The sequence below is a fragment of the Poecilia reticulata genome, linkage group LG3 (assembly GCF_000633615.1).
Source record: "Poecilia reticulata strain Guanapo linkage group LG3, Guppy_female_1.0+MT, whole genome shotgun sequence".
Taxonomy (NCBI): domain Eukaryota; kingdom Metazoa; phylum Chordata; class Actinopteri; order Cyprinodontiformes; family Poeciliidae; genus Poecilia; species Poecilia reticulata.
Window position 1 is genome coordinate 6,692,084 of NC_024333.1, and position 22,332 is coordinate 6,714,415.

At 39.4% G+C, this 22,332-nt stretch overlaps 1 protein-coding gene across 3 annotated transcripts in view; it reads left to right on the forward strand.

Moving 5' to 3' along the window:
- The window catches only part of unc13c (unc-13 homolog C (C. elegans)), a 168,279-nt gene that overhangs the window by 136,092 nt on the left and 9,855 nt on the right, over nt 1-22,332 (forward strand). For 2 of the 3 annotated variants that reach the window (XM_008404760.2, XM_008404759.2), the window contains 8 exons: nt 2,780-2,857; nt 5,043-5,069; nt 11,341-11,429; nt 11,783-11,920; nt 13,458-13,581; nt 14,379-14,441; nt 15,982-16,062; nt 20,504-20,651. In XM_008404760.2, the coding sequence (XP_008402982.1) occupies nt 2,780-2,857; nt 5,043-5,069; nt 11,341-11,429; nt 11,783-11,920; nt 13,458-13,581; nt 14,379-14,441; nt 15,982-16,062; nt 20,504-20,651 (748 nt within the window). The remainder of the gene's footprint in view (nt 1-2,779; nt 2,858-5,042; nt 5,070-11,340; nt 11,430-11,782; nt 11,921-13,457; nt 13,582-14,378; nt 14,442-15,981; nt 16,063-20,503; nt 20,652-22,332) is intronic. The other variant, XM_008404761.2, reaches the window with a different exon arrangement.

Sequence of the window (22,332 nt, forward strand, 5' to 3'; positions counted from 1 at the left end):
CACACACACACACACACACACACACACACACACACACACACACACGCGCACACACACACACATATGAGAAAAAAATAGTTTTCCATATTCAGTGTCCAGTATTAGTTGGCATGGAGACTATAAAAGTGTTTTTAAGTATGACTCTTTGTGCAGAGCTTTGCAGTATTTCTTCCTTAAAGCCGTTAACATCGTCTCTATTAACGCAAATGAAACAACTCATTTCTCACCCGTGGCTGACGAGGACGAGTCATTGGTATTTTCTCGGCCTATTGTTTAAAGTGACGGATGGCTAAACACACAGCTTTGTGAGTGGCCTAATTATTCACATTGGATTTTGAAGCTGAAAGGAGAGATAACAGGCGAGGGAGCAGATGTTTCGTTACAGTGCTGACGGTCTCATTACGACTGTCCCAGAGAAGAAAGCAAGGCGTGTCTTCCCTTGACAGGACTACAGTGACAGATGATGGGAAAAATAAAGGAACTGAGATGTGAGCGGACTGTTGTGTTTGTATCCAATTAACCCCGCTGTGGGGCCAGGGAAAGGTATTCACTCACGCGTTTTGTCACTTAATAATCATAAACTTCAGTGTGTTTCAGTAGGATTTTAAGTGCCAAAGGAGCATGTCGCTGTGAAGCAGAAGAAAAAAATGCATGTTTCTGAAGGTCTAATAACCTTTTTGAAAATTTTAATGTTTTTTAGCTACTTTTAATACAAAATAGCTAAATACAGCAATGTTGAGCTATTTTTAGCTATGTTTTTAGCTAAACATTTCTAACAACATAGCTATGTTTAGCTAAGCATAGCAGTTTTTAGCTACACGTTGCTAAAAGTATAACGATTTTTAACTATGTTTTAAATCCGGTGCAACTTTCTGTCCTCCAGACCTCATATAATGAGTACACTGAGTCCATCTTTGCATAATTTAAGCTCAATAAAAATGCTGCTGTTTTGTGGCAGACTTTGAGATTTAATAGAAAAAGTTGTGGAGAAACTTAAATCAGGGTTCGATTACAAATATTCCGATATTTGGAAATCTCTTTAAAATCTCTCATCAAACTAAAAAATAAAGAGGGCACGACTGCTAACAAACCAAAAAAAAAAAAACATAGCTGTAAAACTAAGCTGGCCAGCCACTTGATGAGGGGATTAATTAGAGGCCAGTAGTAATTCAAGGGGAGCTTTTCAACTCAAATGGAACAATTCTGTTAAAAAGTGTGGACCCAAGTGAAAGGATTGAATTAAATACATATTTTGTTGTGAAACTACCTTGTCAAATTTAAATACGTTTCAGAAATAATGACAAGATTTTAAAATTGATCTCCACAGACGCTCTCCGTCCAATTTGACTGACCTTGATTTGCTTTGCAAAAGATGGACAGACCTTTCAGTCTTTCAGCACGGAAAAGTGTTAGAGACATACCCCTGATTTGTGTTGGTTTATAAGAAACGTCTATGAAAAATAAATTCTAGTTTGTGGTTTTTGCAAATCTTTAAGTTCTGAATGTTTTTGCGAAGCATTGCATGATCTGTAATGTATTTCTGTGCATTGTCTGCTTGTTCTTGTTTATGACCCAGAAGATAAAATAATCACTCTGTGGGCCAGGGATACACCAATCCACTTTTTTCCAGTTCCGATACCGATATCTATATCTGAGGTTTAGTATCGGCCCATACCGATCTGATACAGAAAAACAGTGCTGAAATGACTTGAAATGCTTCTTTTTAAAACCAGACATAAATGTACACTTAAATACACCAATAGCTTCACAAGCTTGATCAAACACGTGAAAACAACACAACTTTAATTCATTGGGACTATGAAAGCTAGTGCAAAATAAATAATAAAGAAACTGAAACTTACAAGAAAATAGTTTGTTGTAAGAGTAAATCTGTCCTTATGGATTGGGCACATTGCCACCGATAGCCAAGCTAGAATTTTTTTTTTTCAGTATCAGGACCTATACAGATATTGATATCTGTATGTGAACGTTGACATTATCTAGCACTGGAATCGTTTCTCTATCCAAAAAGAAAATACAGATGTCAGGTTTGCTTTTAGATCACTTGAATTATGCTAAAGTACTGCTCCAAAGTCTTACTTAGGTTTAGAATATCTAATCATTTCCACACAGGTATATGCTCATAAATCTAATGGAGAGTAATCCATCAGCTGCAGAGACACTGTTGGCTGCTGTGGGGAGGTTTGAAAGACACCAGTCATTCTTTTCCTGTGGGGCCAGGGATTATAGTATTAGTAATATTCATTACTGAAATATTAATTAAGACATTTCGTATTGCCTTCTGTTGTGTTTTCTCGTGAGCAGACGACTCACATAACATACGAGTCGTCGAGAGTCTCCAGATTTACTCTGGGTGTCTGTAAAAAGTGGCGTGATTAATGTCTGTCATCTGTTAAACTTGTTGTGGAGCAGAGAAATCGATAACGTCTGACACATTCAGTGCAGACATTTCTCTCCTCGTTGTGTTATGTATTGCATTTCCCAGCTGACTTTTTGAGCACAGACTTTACTTCTTTGTATAGATGATGTGTCACGACGTGAACGCTGATGGATTTCACGGTGGTTGCCCCTATCATTTCTCTTTTGACACTTTTTTTTTTTTAAATTATCATTCTTCTTGTGTTTCCAGTTATATTGGCTAATCATGGGCTCTCAGACTATAACAATACAATCACAACAGCTGTCAAACAGCTGGACGGCGGAGTGGCATTAAACTTGAAAGAAAAATCTAATCACTTTCATTTTGACTGTTTTGCAGCCGTGCATAATTCTCAACAACATCCAGCAACTTCGAGTCCAGCTGGAGAAGATGTTTGAGTCCATGGGTGGGAAGCAGGTCTGTGCATTTACAAGTGTTGCTTGCAAATGTTTTCTGTTCTGTATTTTGAAGTTGCTCCATATCCGACAGCAGCGTCTGGCTTAGTGTAGCACCTCTGGAGCTGATGGGATGTCTTGAGAAGTGCTTCACTTGGAAACATTTTAACCAGCCAATCTGAGATCCACATCTGCGATGCTGATTTTCATTAACTTGCAAGTGCTTATTTTTTATTGCGTGTCATTAAAATTGATTCAAGACATCCTTGATGTCCCGATATTCGTCTGTTAGTTCTGTGCTTAATAATCTCCTCTGAGATGTTTTCTCCTCTGTCTCTTAGCTTCCTCAAAGCCCCAGCTACACTGCTCTGGATATTTTACAAATAATTTTTCTACATGTTTTTAAAGTAAATAAATAAATCTGCCTAAATGCTCCAGAGGATTCCTGTAAAAAAAAAAAAAAAAAGTCAAATCTCTGTCGTAGCAGCTGGCGGTGCCAACGTTGGCATTAGAAAGGCCAGAATTCATTCGTTGTTTCTAATATTTCCTGGACATTCACGCCACACTAGGGTTGCCAGCTCTCTTGTCGTTGCCTGGATGTCCTGCATAAAGGAGCGACTGATTCCGTCTCGTATTTGCCCCATGTGTTGAAAGCTGTTTTTTTTTATCCTGGCGGCTCTCTTACAGATTCCAGATCTGACATGCGGCTACTTAGAATGTCTCTGTTTTATGCCAAATATGAAGATCAGTACATGATTCCTGTCAGAAACATTGCAGATAAATATGTCTGATAAAGACAAATTACTATTTGATTGTTCAAAACAAGTCCATCCATCTACAATCGGAAGCAAAAAAAAAAGTCAACGGGATAAACCTGTCTGCAGTGATGCTCACTGTCAGGAGTTTTTGATTAGCCTTTCTTTTTTTTTTTTTTTTGATTAGCATTAAAAAAAGAGAAAGAACAGAGCACAAATTAAACATATAATAATTAAATCATCATTGTGATTTGAATAATTATTTCCTTGTTGTGTCCCTGCTGATGGCTCGGTTTTGGGGAGATGATGATTGCGTGTTTCAAAATGGAGAACAAAATGAACAACCCTGAGCGCCCTGTTCATCAACTGATGGTGAAGACATTTTGTACGACTTACTCCTCACTCTAAATCACTTTGGATTATAAAGTATTTCTGAATTGAACTGAACTTAACCCAGTTTACTTTGTGTTGTGCTTTTGGCTGCTGTAGGCCTGTCACAATGACAAACTTTGCTGGACAATAAATTGTTCCAGACGTTCTTGCGATAAATGATAATGTTGTTTTGAGACCATTTTCAAGAAACATAACGGTAATGGCAAAATAATAATGCAAGAACATATGCTAAAAGATCAGTAAACCTTAGATTTTAATGAACATTTAGCACTGTAACCCAAAGGCATTTTAAATATCCACAATAAATTAACAAAACAACAAATAAAATTAATTTTGAAGTCTTTGTAAACAAAATTGTCCTTCAAATAAGGACCAGTTGAGACCAAAGCACCAAACTGGAGACTTTTATCACTTTACCAGTTTTTAGTAGAAAAAGAGAAACAAATCAACAATAAATCATGCCAATGGAAGTTAATGAGTTTGTTTGAATTTATCATGCAATTAATTGATTTATTGATTATTGGGACAGGCTTATGCTAGAGTGTGTCTCTGGTTTAAAATAAATAAATAACTAAAAGTTGGCAACCCTAGTTTACATGTAAATCCTTAAAATAGAGAGAGAGAGAAAACTGAAGAAAATCTTTTGTTACAAATTTTCAAATCTCAGTTTTTCCTCACTAAATATTGTCACAAACATATTTGCAAAATATCCATGTGGCTGTGGGTCTGAGTGTCCCCGAAACTACCTTCCCACCACTAACCCTGTGTTTATATCTTCTATCCGTCCACCTTGTTAGTAAGTGTTTTGCTAAATCTCTAAATTCTGTGTTGCATTTTAAATCTGGGTGATCTTTTCTGCTCCCCTCTCGTTACCCCGTTGCCAATCTGTCGGTGCTTCTAACCTAAAATCTCGCCCTGCCGTCCCCACAATCTCTTACAACTTCAGCTGCATGTGTCTCTGTAGTTTCTAACACCTGTCTCGCCTTGCATTTTGTCTCCTGTCGTTGTGTCCTCTGTTCCCCTCCGTTTCCTTCCTGTGCTCTCTCTCTCTGTCTCCAGGAGGAGGGGGTTGTCTCCTTCTGTAAGGTGTGTGCAATAGGACTCATCAACAGCCCTTCTCGCCATTTACCAAAATATTACAACTAAGCACTCCACCACACCCGACCCCCTTGCCACCCCTCACGCTCCTATGCCTTTCACACTCCACCAGTAAGCATGTGCCACAGAGCATACGGAGCTGAAATTACCCATCACCCTTCTGGACAGGCTGCTTAAGCTCGCCATCCCCTGCTCTCTGGAGATACCGGCTCAAATCATTGGATCCCATCGTTATTTTAAGCTTTCTGCTTTTTTTCCTCTTCTTGTTTTTTTTTTGTTTTTTTTTACCCCTCTGCCACTTTCCTGACTATGCTGGTTATTTTTAAATGTTGTTTCCCCCTCTCTACGCCGTTAAAAAAAAGAAAGGGAAGTAGTAGGCTCAACGAGTTGATGGCTGTGGTTTTTGTTCCTCCTTGTTCTTTATCCGAGCTGCAGGCACAAGAGCTTTAGACAGTTTTTTTTTTTTTCTTGTGAGGTGGGAGGGAGACGACTGTGTTTACACACACAAACTTCCCCAGATGTGCCCTCTGCAGACGAGCTGCTGTTTTGCAGATCTAACCCCAGATCACTCAGACGGCATTATTTTCAAACGCATATTAACTAGGTTTGATCGATCCTGGATAGATTAATGGAATAGAAACAATGAAAATGTAAAAATGACTATAACAAGAATGCCACTTCTGGTAAGGGATAAATCAGGACTTATTTCCACTTAATCTAATTGTTTGGAGATCTTACCCCGGATTGCTCACATGCCATTGTTTTAAAATGCATATTGATAATATTATGCTTTTAGCAATACTGGATAAAAACATTTAAAGTAACTTAAAAAAAAAAAAAACGAAAAGTAATAATTACGATTTCTGGTAGGGAAATGGTACAACCTGAAATTTCTTTCTAGTTAACAATCGAAGTGTTTGCAGATCTAACCATAGATCCCTCATAAGCTCTCATTATTTTGTATTTATTTAAAGAATATTGACTCCACAAAAGTTAATTTCACCTTCTAAAAGTCACATTTTGAACTCTTAACTTACAACTAAGAACCGCAAAGCAAATGTTGCTAACCCTGCTTGTGAGTTTGCTCTTTTCAGATGTAAGTTTCTCAATGGTTTGCTCCTTGTAAATTTCACTATTGGTCACAGAATCGTTTTCTTTCTTTCTTTTTTTTTTTTCTTTTTTCATCAGTAATGAACTCGCAGATGTAAGAGCGCCAGTGTAATTACCCAGAGCCGTTATCAAATCGCTGCCAACGACAGAGATTTACAATAATCTCGCGCAATGGATTCATCAGCGACTGATCTCCCTAGATTAGCATCGGACTTTATTTTGGGGCGTCCCCGCTGTTTGCTGATGTGCTTCTCCCGTCCGTCCTCAATGAAATGGCAGTTTGCAAAATCTTTCTTTACTCGGCTCTGGAGAGTCGCTTTGAGTCATCCGTGCGACGGAATAACAACCTGCCAGTGAGTAGATATTGGACTGTTGAAACAGGGAAAGCGAAGTGAAGCTGGGCAGCAGCTGATAGGCTGTCAGCCAGGGGAGTGTGTGTGTGCACTCCAGAGAGCCCTGCATGCCAGTCAGTGTCGATGGAAAGCAGCTACCATGGAGAAGCCAGGTGTTCCATGCATTCCAAACAGGATGTTTTCCTCATATTATTTATAATGAGCAGGGATTTTTTTTTTATTCATCAAGAAAGGTCGGTGCTTACGTAACTCGATGCAAGAGATGACGTTCAAGAAATTTTATTTGCGTATATCGTTAAAATAGCTGATTTCCCGTATCTGACTCCTCTGAGAAGTTGCTTATAGTCGTGTTTTCATTTCTGCTTTCTATTCGACAGTCAGAAGATGCGATTGGGAAAAGATGAGCACAAACTTTTGGTGGTTAAACTTTTAATAAAGATTTAATTTTAATTAGATAAAGATACTAGCAATTTCTTTTTAGGATAGATTAGATTCTGTTTAAAGTATACCATATTTTTCGCACTATGAGGCGCACTGGATTATAAGGCGCATAGAATAGACGCTACAGTAGAGGCTGGAGTTACGTTATGCATCCACTAGATGGAGCTGCACTTAAAGTGAATGTCAACAAAACAGTCCGACTCCAGTCGACGAGGAGAGCCTTCCGCGACTGGGCCGGRGCGTGGCCGGACGATGGTCACCCTTCTCCGTTCGCGCACAGTATGTTCGTGGAGAACGTGGTGCTAAATGACCTGCAGACGACCTGATTCTAGACGGTCGGTAGGTATGTAGGTCAGTCAAACTTTATTAATAGATTACAAACCAGCGTTCTGACAACTATCCCAGCATGCACCACGCGCTTCTTCTAGAGGCAAAAATGAAGTCGGCGGCTGCTTACCGTAGTTGCTAGACCTGTTGTGGCTCAATATTGGTTCATATATAAGGCGCACCGGATTATAAGGCGCACTGTCGGCTTTTGAGGAAATTGAAGGTTTTTAGGTGCGCCTTATAGTGCGGAAAATACGGTAATCAGTCATCATGCTCTTTTTCTGATGCTCTACATTATATCTGAGATACAATCATGTGGAGAGATGAGTGCACTAAGCTGTATCTGCATGTCTTTTGAAAACACATGTGTCAAACTCGAGGCCCGTGGACCAAATCTGGTCCGCCACAGCATTTTATGTGGCCCTCTGGACTCCAAATTACATCAATTAATCCCTCTAGTTTTTCACAAATATACAAAACCAAAAATTTTTCCTGGTTTTTAAGTGACTGCTCCCTCAGCCTTACCTGATGTCAAGCTATAGTCCATGACCGATATGGCGATTAATAAAAATTCACATTTATTATCATGAATATCATAAAAATTCTTTACAAATATTTCTAAAGTAGCGCCACAAAATCTATTATTTTGATTCTTTTTATTCGGGAGCCAGAGGGGTTTTTTTCTGGCTGTTTGGAGTGTGGTATTGCAGCCCCGCCCATCCCCCCACCTGTAGCTGCCAAAAAAGTCTTTCAGCTGGCTGACATTTCCATCCTATAGAGGCTGTCGTCTGGTGAAATAGCACTCCACAATTAGAGCATCTCCAAAGGAGTTTAGAGGGGATTTGGTTTATGTCATAATTGGCTGTTATTTGGTAGCATTGAAGACACATTGTGACAGAGAGAAAAAAAAACATCAAGTTGAAAATCACAGTTTCTTAAGCCACCAAAATAAATATTATAGCTCAAACTGGAGAAGGCAAGTGATAGATTTTCTTTTTTTTTCTGTTTCCTTTAGTTTTTTTGTTTTTGCTATCACTTGAAAAGATGTTATGCATTACTCAGCCAGTGAAGTAACAGCCTAACCTCAATAGTCAATTTTCCATGCGACAGAAAAACATCACACATTTACAGAGGTATGAATATGTCTTGTTCACGGTGCAGATAGAGGCATGTGTGCAGAATCACAATGTCTATGAAAACATAGGTCTTACATACGCGCTTCCCAGCTGAGTCATTTGCCATTAGGAGTGTGTGAGATGAGCGACTTCATGGCTGAGCTTATCTGCTCCGATGTGCTGGTCATGCATGCGGCGCTGTGCTTTTACCTCATATTGAGCACAAATACATTCACGTGTTTAATCCTCTCGGCATAAAGCCCAAATGCCAAATGAAGACAAACCTGAACACTTGTGGGGGCATCCATCATGTACATATGCTCACATATGTTCACCGGCCACTTTATAGGTACGTCCAGCTGGTACCAGGTTGGTACTCTGTTTCATACACAACTGTCTTACGTCGTTTGTGGCGTCGATTCAACTTGGTGTCATGATGGCATCATCCAGGTGCTGTAGATAGATAATGGACCTTACCAAGCTCCACCCAGAAACGCCCCTCGAAAATCCCACGTGACTTCATGTCCTTTTCAGATTAAATAAAATCTTTAATGTATGTCAGATACAGTACACATTGCATATTGATCTGTTCAGCTAACGTAAGGCAGTAACAGACAGGCTTCAGGATGTAGAAGTTGTATCGGTACTGCCATTATGCTGTACTTAGCTAAAAGGTTTTCATAATGGATGTGTTTATTATTGACTATTTTTTTTCATTCACTAAACACAAAGAAAGCAAAGCAATAATACTTACGCCAGCAGACACGTTATTCTTATTGATCCTATGACAGTTGAGCTGCAAATGCGGTCGTGCACAAGCGTTAATCCAAGCAAGGCTTTCCGTTTCAGATTTTGGAAATCTGTGAATTTTAGTTCCACAAACACGATCAGGACACCTGACATCGCCTGTACAGATACCCCACTGACGGAAAACCATTTTCTTTCGAGTCCTGACGCAAAAACTTTCTGTCGGTCTGGTAGTCCACAATGTGTTGAGTTGAGTTGAGCATGAGTTTGTGAGCCAGTAACCCACGTGATAGCTGCGCTGTGACGTAAAATGGGCATTAGCCAATGAAAGGCGGGCCCTGTGGTAAGGTCCATGCTCTTTTCTATACTGCTGCATCCCAGAGTTTCTTATTACATTGAGATTTGGTGACCTTAGAGACCTTGGAGTACAGTGAAGTCATTTTCAAGTTCAAGAAACCGGTTTGAAGTCACTCTAGTTTATTTGTGCATAACATTTCAGCAACAAGGCAGTTCAAAGTGCTTTACATCATAAAAACCCCAAAATAAAAGGAAATAAAAATCATACTAATTTTGTTATTCTAACTTTGGACCATGGTGCATTATCCTGCTGGAAGAAGCCATCTGAAGATTGGGTACATTGTAATGATAAATGAATGGACATGGTCAGTCACAATACCTAGGAGCCCTGCCTATTTGTGGTTTAGTATATTTAGAGACTCACCTATTTGCAGATTTTTCTGTGAAATGCAGCTATAAGTTATTCATGGAAATGTTTTTCTTCATAGTGCTTACCTAATATTTGTGAGAAATACTTGATGTCCTTTTGGAAAACACCGAATTTTCCTCGATTGGCTGTGACCCTAAGAGCAGAGTGAGGCTACGGATATTCTCTGCGGATGTTAGCTTTTAGTGCCGAGATGCTTTCCACTGGATGTGTCAATGCATGTAAAGGTATATTTGGTGTTTGTACTATTAAAGCATTTAGTTATATGTGTTTTTAGAGGGAGCCTCAATTATTCCTGTACTGCTGACCCTAAACCTTGCAAATACCAAGGGTCCACTGTAGATTGTGTACCTCACACTTGTCAAGGTTTTTACAAATCTGTCACTGTCCCAGTTTGGTGAGCATTTGAAAATGGTTCTTTGACTTTCTTGTTCTTAGCTGACAGTAGTGGCACCGCATGCACTCTACTGCTGATGTAATAGCCCTAATGTCCCTTAAGTGCCTCTATGTTGTACATTTAGAGATCGTACTACTTTGGTGGTTATTTGAGCTCGTGTTGCCTTTCTATAATCTCAAACCAGTCTAACCATTCTCCTCTTATATCAGCAAGACCTTCTTGTCTACATAACTCCCATTTAATGGCTATTTCTTCTTTCTTGGATCATTTCCTGAGAGATGGATATGTACTCTGCAGTAGATCAGTAGTTTCTGAAATACTCCAGACCAATTAATCTGGCACCAAAATCAACACCATGTTCAAAGTCACTTCAATTTCCTTTTCTTCCTCCCTTCTGATGCTCACTGTGAATATCAACAAGTCTCCATCAACAAACGTAGAGGTCTAAATGCTTCGAGTTGCTGCCATGTCATTGACTAAATCACTGTATTTGCAAGCAGTTCGCCTGATAAAGTGGCCGGTGGGCATATGTATCCTGGACATGCCATGCATGGGCATTCGAATAATTTGTTGAAATTTTGGTAACATTTTTACTGTCAGCTTATTTAAAACATACTCTGAGCTCAGTTTTGTTCTGTGTTTAAATGGTAGCTAACTGTTCACTGCCCTTCATTACATCCATATTACACCTCACTACACCTCAATGCAATTGACTTTTTGGTTTTTCTGTATTCACCAAGACATAGTGAGTTATAAGTCATGTAGCGGTCCCTGTAGCTAGCTCCCTCGCTGTTGTCACCATGTTTTATGACTCGGCAAGTTGTCCTAATTACAGCGCTCTTAGGTGAGCTGTGTATTGGTATTCCGAATACAATGGGAGGCAGAAGGAGCGAGGAGTCACCGGCGAGCACCTCCCTCCACTCCCCCTAAAGCAACCCCATCACAATAGAGGCATCCTCCTGAGACACAGGGCTCTAGTAAGTGTGGACTACTATGTGGAGTGCGTAGATGTAGTGACTGTCTGTCTCTCTCTCTGCACTGACAGCTGGATGCAGAGGCCAGTGATCTGCTAAAGGAGCTGCAGAATAAACTCAACACAGTCCTGGATGAGCTCAGCGGGGTGTTTGGCTCCAGGTGGGTACTGGTGTGACTCAAAACTCCACGTGTGCGAGTCTGTAACAAATCCTTTATGGTCGGTCGATGCATCCATATTTTTTGTCCCAATGAAGGGAAATTACGCCATGAGCGTGCTTTTTCATTGTCACTCTCAAAATGTAATTGACTCAAGCTTATGCTTTGTGAGCACAGCAAGTCGCGAAATATTTCAGCGTGAAGAAAAGACGCCTCTTCTCTGAAAACCTCTTTTGTTGAGCTAATGGGAACAGCAGGACTCAGAAAGCACCTACTCAAACATCGACTGCTTCAACGGAGACAAAGATAAAGCTATAAAAAAAATAATAAAAAAAAAACTCTTGTTGTATGCACAGCTTTAAACCTGTAATCGAGGACTGTGTGAAGCAGATGAACCAGGAGCTGGTCCAGATGAAAGGGCCAATTAAAGGGAGCAATCCTGCCATGGATGCAGAAACTGTCTTACGGCCTCTTATGGACCTTCTGGATAAGAAGTGAGTACCTGGTGAAGGCATAATGATAGAAACTGTAGTAGGGGTTTTATTTGTCAACTTGCATGTTCTCTGGCAAATTAATCTAGAGTAGCCAAAGAATGATTTTTTTTTGTCACAATCTTGAGCAAGACGCAGTGAAGGTGGATTTGCTTGTTACTGATAACATACAATGATGATCACCCTGTTTGTCAAACAACCCTGAAGCTGTGGTCTCTGGCTCTAAAATGTTAGCAGAAGGTATCTTAAGTGCTCTATTTTCTTAAGTAGAGCCACCATTAGTGCTCAGATAGATGGAGATTTGGCAAATTTGGAGGCTAAAGACACCCATGTAATTTACATGACATGTCGAAATTGGTTCTCATTGATGTAGACGCGTGACAAAAATTGCGTCATTTTGTTTGCAGAAAAGCACATGCCTGCCAAACTCGACATCAGCCCCGGGTCAAACTGTTTCGAAGGAGCTCTGTGCAAAGTGTTGTGTGATTGGTCAGACAATTGTTGCAAATGTGCTCTGACGGTAAATTTGGTATTTTTTGCTTTAACCAGCCTGCTTCCAGTATCCGGTTTTTGTATCCGCAGGAGACATGGATACTTTTGAGGACTGATACTTTTGATTCTTCACTAAACTTGTATAATAAGACTGGTAAATGGTTAACAACTCCTGGATGGAAATTGTAACATTGTTGTTGACGGGGAACGCTGTTGTCCCACAGCTGGTTGTATAAAAGTTGTCTGCAAAAGTCCCCAACATCCCCAGAGCATGTGACTGCACGTCAGCTGTTCAACTTTGGATGAAATATGTGGGAGCCTTTAGTCAACACCTTAATTTTACTGTTTTGCTTCTCAAACCATTCCTGCTTGGGCAGGTTGCCCTAGTTAACAGAGTCCCAAGCCACATGGTCTGAAACATTGCTTAGGTAATTGGTACATGTCTCAATAACACACACAGCTTCCCAGTCACTGAAAACATCAAAGAACCTTTGCTGGCTTGCTGTCTTCCCCGTCTCCTTCTAACACATTAACATATCGCTCTACCTGTCAGTTGTCATAATGTGATACTTGAGCGATACTTGTGATACTTGTCGATTCGTGCCGTTGGAAAGAGAAAACGTCTCTAAAGAAAGGGAGATATTCTAATGAGGAAGTCTATCAATTCAGCTCTTAGGGCTGTATTTACTCCTAGCGTTTTCTTAAAATGCAATCTTAAAAGAAGAAAAAAAAAGTGCCAAAGCTGAGCTTGAAGAATCATTCTCCTCCATTTATCAAAGCAACATAGAGGCCAATGGGGTATTATGAGAAATCCTCTTAATGATATGGAAATAGAAAATCCTTCCTGCCGATTCTGAGACCCTGCTCGCACAAAGGGGCGAGATTAAAGCCCAAAGCCCCAGCTTTTATTCTCAGTCACAGGTGTTTTCATTTTTTATGAATATTATACATTAAGACATCATTACGGGAAGCCTTCAGCTGTGTTAGATCTGGTTAAGACACGTGCTGAAAGTGTTGACCTGATCCCTTTCTTTCTGTTACTTCCCAGTTTGATGTTGTTCGCCAAGATCTGTGAGAAGACCGTGCTGAAGAGAGTCCTCAAAGAGCTCTGGAAAATAGTTCTGAACACCATCGAGAGAACAATCGTTCTTCCTCCGCTTAGTGACCAGAGTGTGAGTCGATCACCTTTTAAATCTTATTTATCGGCAACACCGCTGGGTTTTAGAAGTTTGACTCACTACCATGTTTGACTTTCACGTTAGCACTGTTGCTAAAATGGTTATATCTGCACGGAGTCCACAATTTTTTCTCCAACTCAGTAAAAATTGCAGCTACAGGTCTTACAATGAGTCGTTCATCAACAGAATTCATATCTGTTTTTATGATAGCGCTCATATAAACACAGCAACCAGACCAAGTTCTGCTACACCACGTGAACACAGACTGTGACGGTAGCTTGAAGCAACATCTTCAGTTAAATTCTAAATAAAATGTGTAATTAGGACTTTTTTTTTTCTTTTTTTTTTAAAGAAGAAGAAATGAATCTTGTTAGAATTTAACCATTATGGAGCATAAGATTTACAAACAGATATGCTTGACTTAAGGCAAAACATTATAATTTTAATGGATAATAACATGACCTAAAATAACTTTATACAGCAATGGAACATTGTGGATTCGCTAACCTGAGATTTTCCTTTCATAGCTAATAATTCCTATTTAAGGATAAAAAAATATCAGTTTATATTCGTGTTTCTGTGATTTCTGGTTCTGATGCTTTTGTGTCGCCTTTGCTTCTTATTTTGCCATTTGAAGTTACTGAATTACCAGCGCTACTTTAAAATTCAAGCATTTCATTCATTGATATAGATTTTGTGTTCCTCTCTTGCCTTTCTTAGTCTGTTCACCAAATCAGTCTCATGTGACTTTATTCTTTCATGTGCTCATAAAAACATGTTTGTGTGTTCAGCAACAAGGAGCTCAGATGATCTTTAGTGCTGCCAAGGACCTGGGACAGCTGTCCAAACTGAAGGTAATCCAGTAATGATCCTGTAACAGATGTTTGAATGTTTCACCATTCAGACAGTTCATAATTCAAAGCTCATGTTTGACCTCGGGTCGAAGCTGCATTTTAACTGCTTATGCACACATTCAACCATCATGTATCATGGACCTGACATGGATGATGTTGCCCGGCAACATCTCAGTTATTATGGATTTGGATTTTACTGTAAAGCAACTGCAGCAAAGATATATATATATAGAGAGAGAGAGAGAGAGAGAGAGAGAGAGAGAGAGAGAGAGAGAGAGAGAGAGAGAGAGAGAGAGAGAGAGAGAGAGAGAGAGAGAGAGAGATATAGAAGCATAATTATTAACATTAAAATAGGAAATGAGGAGCAGTTTCTTGAATGCACCAGTCAATTGGCCATAGACGGGTACTGGTCAGTTTTTCCTTCATCTGTTCTGATCAATAATCAGCAGTTCTATATCTGGAAAAATCTGAACTTCTATTTTCCATTTAACAAATGCATTAAAACTGAGAACCCTCATATGTTTCACCCTACAACCAACTAAATGTTTCATCAAGAATAGACACATTGACTCAAATTCGGATAATCTTGTAATTTTTTCTTTGATGAATACCCACTTATGCATCAAGAATATGCATTTTTATCAAATTTTTGTTTCTCTCCAAAAGCAGCATGAAATGGCGTGATGCGTTTAGAGAACCTGGTGGGAGGTCTTAGTTGTGTTCAGTGAATATGAATATGTTTTTTCTCCTTTGTGCCTGCAGATCACCCATCAGTGTAAAGCGTCTGGTTTCAATCTCTAGTTGACAGATTGGTTCATCTCTTGAGATTTGCTGTTTGTAATGCATTGTTTTGTGGAATTAGATCTACTTTTGCACTGATTCCTTGACACCTATTGGAGAATAAAATTGTGTTTTAGCAATGATGCGTTCAAATCATCTCTTATAGTCAATCAAAACTGCAAAGTGAGATTTGTATGCATATAAGCTTGGTTTTACAAGCATATATATATATACTGTATACATATATATATTTTTCTCCTGAGGGGTGAGAGACCAAATCATCGCGCCCTGAATGTGTATCTTTTAAATTGATATTGATTTTTCTCTAACATTCAGTCGGTCTCATGCAAAACTTTATGGACTGTCCGTATTCTTTGGCTAAAAATTTGGCCGAGGACCGTGGCAGCGATTACTTCAGTGCTTCTGTTTCTCTGTCCTCCTATTTCATAAAACATTTATCGCATTCTGGTGGTTGTGCAGCGTAAGGAGTACCGACACCTGGGAAATAAAGTGGTGCCAGAACTTATTTACTGCAGTCAATTCGGAGGTCAGGAAAGCTCCAATTAGAATCGACGAAAACATTTTTCATGATTAAAATAGATTTTTAGCACTCTGATGTAAGATGGCGAGGGGTGACGTTTATCACTCTGCGGCGTAAATGATAGTTATTACCATTACAGGGGTAAGCATCTCGAAGCTGAGAGTGTATGAATGTGATGTTTTCCTCCTCGCTGCTCTGCTCACTTCGGTGTCCCTCCAGGAGCACGTCATCCGAGAGGACACCAGAAGTCTGACGCCTCGCCAATGTGCCGCCATGGACCTTGTGCTTCCCACAATCAAGGTAAGTTTTCTGCTGACTTAAAAGGAAAAAGATGGCACTGAAAGTCTGAAGATGACCTTTAAAAAGCAGCAAAGTAGATGCAAAATAAACAAAAAAGTTTGCAAATGAGTCAATCAGAATTACAGATGCAAGAAGCAGTTAATGTTTATGTAGAGCCTCGGGTCCTATATGAATACATCCATCTAAAGGATGTAATAAAAACCTTCACAGTGACGGATCTCCGCACCTTCTAATAATGGGGAAAAAAAAAAAAAAAGCAATTGCAACATTGGGTGGAAGGCAGATTGAAGGCTCAGCTCTATAGAGATAAAAAAGAAAGCTGTGGTGAAGTACTCGCTGCATCATAAAAACTAATTGATTTTTACCGTCACCATAGAAACTACCTGCAGGTTTAGATCAGTCACGTCGGTGGGTCTCTTTATTTTTTTTTCTCGCCAAATGAGAACGGTATCTGAGCTCTGGCAAATTAACGAGAACGATCTGATCACATAAATATCTCCAGGGGCTGCATTATGCAATATGACGCTGCACCCAGCACAAAATAGGAAGGATTCAATTCATTGAAAAAAAACACACAAAAAAACTGTTGTAAATATTGACGTTTAGATATGCTGCAAAACCACACAGAATTTTTACGGTATAATGAGACCAACCTTATGAAAAATCAGCAGAAAATATTCGGTTTGGTGGATCAACAACAACCAAAAAATAAATAAAACCATAAACCAAGTCGCTCACACACACTTTCATTCTCTCAGTGATTATGTCACTGGCAATATTTCATCCAGACTGACCTTTAAACCTGAAAAAAAAAAACTAATGGGGGGTAAAATGAATGAATGTACTCATAAAAGGCTCTATATGTGGCCCGTTTAACGACGGCTCAATAATTCCTCCTTCATCCTCCTCTTTGAACTGTGACCTGAGAGTCGTGGAGAAACGCTGACACGACTTTGAACTCCATCACAGCCAAGGCTGGACGTCCGTGTGCGTCTCTTTAACGGCTATTTCAGGTTGACCACAACATTTTTTATTGAGTTTTTTTTTATTTATTTTTTTTTTACTTTTTTAGCCCTTACATGCATTAAAAGGCTGTGTTAACCACTCCATTTTATATCTGTGGGTGTTGATGGAATATAAGCAATTTCATTGGGTTTTAGTGTGTCACTTTGTACTGCCCCAAAGTCACATAGTTGCCAATCAGCAATACCTCAATAGTTTCTTGCCAGTCCTTCTCCATGATGAATGAATAAGTTGTCTTAACATTGGCCACCACATACCACTGGCTTGCATCAAAACTTTACTACTTTTGAAGATATTCCTGCAGCAGTAAATACATGTTTTAGTTCTTTTTATATACATCTTATTAAAAATGTAATCGAAAATCATTTAACCCCTCCTCCGATGATCAATAAAATAAATCTTTCACAGCGATTAAGCCCTTGTGATTATACCTGATCAGCTTTGAGGTCAGGAGGCCTGCTTCCCCTCACCGTGACCTTTAGCTTCCCTCCACAAACTATCACATTCAAGTCAGGACCTCAGCTTGACAGGTCCAAAAAGTGAATCACATCACTTCCTGTCACAAGAAGCAAGTTGCTTTAAAGCTGTAATTTTGGGGACCACATTTGTAGTTTTCAGTAAAAAAAATTTGTGTCTGTGGATGGAGCAACTCACAGAAGTCTGGCATGAAAAGCAAAGAGTGGATGAAAAGGAGAGAAAACAGAGTTGTGGTTTTTTTTTGGTCTGTGTTTTTGCCAGAGGCAGGTTGATATTTTAGGCCAGCGACTTGTCTGCCTTTAAAGCCACAGGCAGAACCATGTCAGTTCCCAGCTGGGAAAAATGACACGTATTCCAATATGTAGCAATGCTTATCTTTAAAATGATTTTTTTTCCCCCCCCTGTGCCAGTGATAAAACAGCAGCTTTTCGTCGTTGGTTAAAACTGCAATAGATTGCAAGGGGGGGAAACTCAGCTCAGAGACGAAGGCACGATTTCTGCAGACAGACGCTGGTTCTCCTTAGGATTTACCTGCGTTGGTGTGGAGACATTCTGAGCAAATCAAGTGAAACTTTATAGCACCACCGAAGAGTAGAAAAGTCAAATTTATATGATGCAAGCAGACAAGCAAGTCGATGAACTCACTGCAGAAAAAAAAATCTTTTGAAATAATCCAACATGCATCAACGTAGGTCCTATTAAAACCTCAGTCATGTTTTCCCTCCACCTCTGACTCGTCTTTGCACATCAGATCATTTTGTAGTTAACATGTTGGTCTTATTTTATGACTCGTGAGGCGTTCATGGGTAAGAACACAGCGCTTCCTACTGTGCTGGAATAATGCGAGCCCTGACAGGACAGCAGGAAAAGAGATAAATTATTTACAGACATCTTGCCTGGGCTGGTGTTGCCATGTGTGATGAAGATGCAGCTCAGATGCTGGTTGCCAGCATCTGAGCTGCCCTGAGCCCTAAGCCTGTGGTAGACGTGGGACTTCAGTGTATGAGAATATAAATTTTGATTTTATTTCATTTCAGTTGAGCTAAAAAAGTGAAACTTGTACACAGCGTACGTTTCTCACGGAGTTTTAAATGTCAAGTTCAATGTTCATTTTAATGATTGTGACTTTCAGCAAAGGAAAAACCCTCAAATTTAAGTTTGTCCGAAAATTTGACAAAAAAACCCATTACAAAATAAAAATGTCAGCCTACAGAAAAGTACATTAATTTTTTGTACACTACAGTCACCCAACACTTGGTTGAAGCTCCTTTGACTTGATTTATGGTCAGCAGTTTGGGGAGGCATGGAGGCAATCAGCTTGTGGCTCTACTGAGGAGTTAGGGAAGCCAAAACTGCAAAAAAACAAACAAAACAAAGCAGAAACAGCAGGATTCTGGTGACACGGACACTGAATTGTCACTGACTGTGCAAACTTCACACTGGACCTTAAATAACTTGGCTTTTTCACTCTTTGTAACTCTGGAAACTTGATTCTCAAGGAAATGGATACATTTACCTTCAACTGAAAACAGAACCAGAGCACCAATCCTCCCTGTTTCTCTCCTAATCCTCTCACCCAGAGGTGACAGGTTTCTTACCCTGTTCAGTGGAGCCTTCACATCAGGAACATGGCGGTCACAGTCTGTGTCCTGGATACGTTTGTGTTTGGTGGTTCTTGAAGAATTGATTCCAGCTGTTATCTCTGTTGCTTGTGCGCCTTTATTTGCCACGCTTTCTTCTTTTACTCGTATTTGTATTAAAGAGACAGTGTTATTTAAAATCAACTTTTTTGAGCTTTACATTAAGTTATATTGTTATTCCCTCATTACAAACATGCCCAAAGTGTCGCCTGGATTATTTTATGCATGTTGGAGAAGTCCTTGAATCTCCAGTGGCAACCATTCAGCTGGATGCAGCTCCTCCTTGGATCTTCTGCCTCACAGAGCAGCCCTGCCCCAAGACTTCCTCACTCGGCTCCTTCAGACTAGCAGTAGCAATTAGCAAAAATCTGGTGCAGCTGCACATCCACTGAGCTCATTGTAGGAGCTACTTCTCAATACAATGCTGGTGAAAACGTTAAAGGGTTAATAGAGGAACAATGTTGTGATGACAAAGTGTTGGAAACAGCAGGACTTTCTTAAAGAGACAGAGACCTAATTTTAAGGTGTTAAGTTGCAATGTCAAATTTCTTTTAAGCCATATTTGATTCATACAGGATTTTTAAGATGACATACAGTTAACATGTGTACTATAAAATGATACTTTGTGGCTGGAAAACCCATAGCACTCCACCTTTAACATGGACATGGCAACACTCTTTCATCTTCATGTTTCTTTAATAGTTGACATTTGACATTAAAGGTTTTTGTTTTTTCTTACAAAGAATTACTTGTTCAAAGCAAAATCACAACACAGAGCGTTCCCACAGATCTGTCTCCCAGTTCGAATGTTCTCTCTCTCCCAAACTTTGTTTCCTAATCAGGTCTGACTTCATCTGTCTGCCCACTTTTCACACGTAGGAGTGGGAGCAGCGTTTCAAAAGAGAGCAAAGCTTTGTTTATCCTCGGCCACCACGCTTATCAGCACCGAAAGCACTTCAGCCATCCAGGCAGCAGCTTCAGATTCAAATACTTAGTAATTAGCTAGCGAAGTAGCTGTTAATGTTTTTGGGGGTTTTGTGTGTGTGTGTGTGTGTGTGTGTGCGTGCGTGTGCGTGTGTGTATGCGTGGGTGTGTGTGTGTGCGTGTGGGTGTGTGTGTGTGTGCTTCTTGAGTTTAAAAATGCACATTGTCCATATAATCCTGTCTTATTTATCGACCATTTGCAACTTGCTGCTGTGCAAAACAGCTGAAGAAGTTTTCTTTTTGAAGTTATTTTTAAAAAATGCTACGTTCCGTTTGAAGAGCCTAGCATAATGGGCGTGTCTCATCTTTTCTTGCAGCAATACTTCCATGCTGGTGGGAATGGACTGAAGAAAACCTTCTTGGAAAAGAGCCCTGACATGAAATCGCTCAAATACGCTCTCAGCCTTTACACTCAACCTACAGATGCCTTGATCAAAAAATATATATGCACCCAAAACTCTCAAGGTAAGGACTCAGACAATGTCTTTTGATAACCCCCCCTCCCGCCAATAGTTAAGTTTGTTTGTATAGCACTTTTCAGGAACAAGTCAGTTGAAAAAAAATTAAAAATTAACATAATACAGAAACCACTTATGAAACAGCAATAAACATTAAATTTTTGTCAAATGCCGTCATCAAAATATTCAAGCAAACATATCAAACATATACTGGTCAATGTTCTAGTTACTATGAGTCAAAGGTCATTCTAAGCAAGTGAGTTTTTAGCCTTGATTTAAATTGGTGTTTCGGTTGTTTTGCAGTTTACTGGAAGTTTGTTCCAGGTTTGTGGTGCATAGAAGCTGAATGCATGTTGTATGCCACCATGCTCCATATTCAGTATATCTGGATTAGTCTGATTACGTTGCGCTTGAGACAATATTTATTGCAATTTAGCTCTAAATCACGTCAAACTTGAGGCCCGTGGGCCAAATCCGGACCGCCGTAGCTGTTTATGTGGCCCTCTAGATTCTAGGCTAAACATTAAGTGTGCTTGAATATCATGTTTTCAGTCAAATCAATGCAGTTTTTAATCTGCTTTCTGCCAAATTATATCAATCTGACCCTCCAGTTTCTTGAGAATTATTTTGGAAATTCACACCATAATCAACAAACACCGACACTTTTGTTTTTTTTGCGCTAATGCATAATTGGGAGTTTATTGCAGATTTTTCTCAAAAATAGTGAAAAACTGTTTTACTTGTACTAAGCCACTGCCTCAGCCTTAAATATCAGATTATAGTCCTTGATCTCTATAAAATGTTCACATTTATTGTCATAAATATTCGCAAATATTTCCAAATTAGTACCGCAAACGCTTTGATTTTTACTGCAAAAAAAATCACAAAATATTCAATATTATTTAATTTTAAGGATTTGCTGATATTTTTACAGTTTTATGAACGTGTTTTTTCTTTTCAATACATTCTGGCCCTACCGGCCCTTTAAGAGCATTCATGATCTCGATTTGGGCCAAAACGAAAATGAGTTTGACACCCCTGCTCTAAATAAACTAAACTGAATGAAAGTTTTGGAACACTGTGTTTAAAAACAGTGCTTAGATTCAGGCTATATATATAATAAATAAATAAATAAATAAATAAATAAATAAATAAATAAATAAATAACGAGTTGGAAGTAGCAGAATGAATGTGAAAACAGAAGACAGATTGTGATGTGTAGATGATACTTTCATTTGGCGCCTGATAGTAAATATCCATATATAGCGTGCGAAGTGGCTCAGTGAGAGAATATTTAGTGGTCGCTGTTATTCACCGTGTCTCTCTAACGTCTGCCTGAGAACGGCACCATTTTTCCTGCATTTGTTTTTAGTTAAACCTCCGCTGTTTGAAATTGATTGCTGCAAGTCCAGTCGATCCCATCGGTCTCAGCTGTAGTTACATCGTACTGTTCGTATCATCGTTAGGCATTTGTTTTCATCCCTTCCCGTCTTCGCATCATCCATCTATTCCACTGTGAAAAGAGTCATTTGAGCTCCGTTAGTCTCAGATATTTAATTCCATTCTCTTTTCCATGTTTTTTTAATATTGATATTCGAAGCGCCGCTTTTTGACAAATGCGTTAATGTAAATCTTAAAATCCCCTGTGCTTCGGTTTTCTCCTTCTCATCATTGACCTCATTTATTGT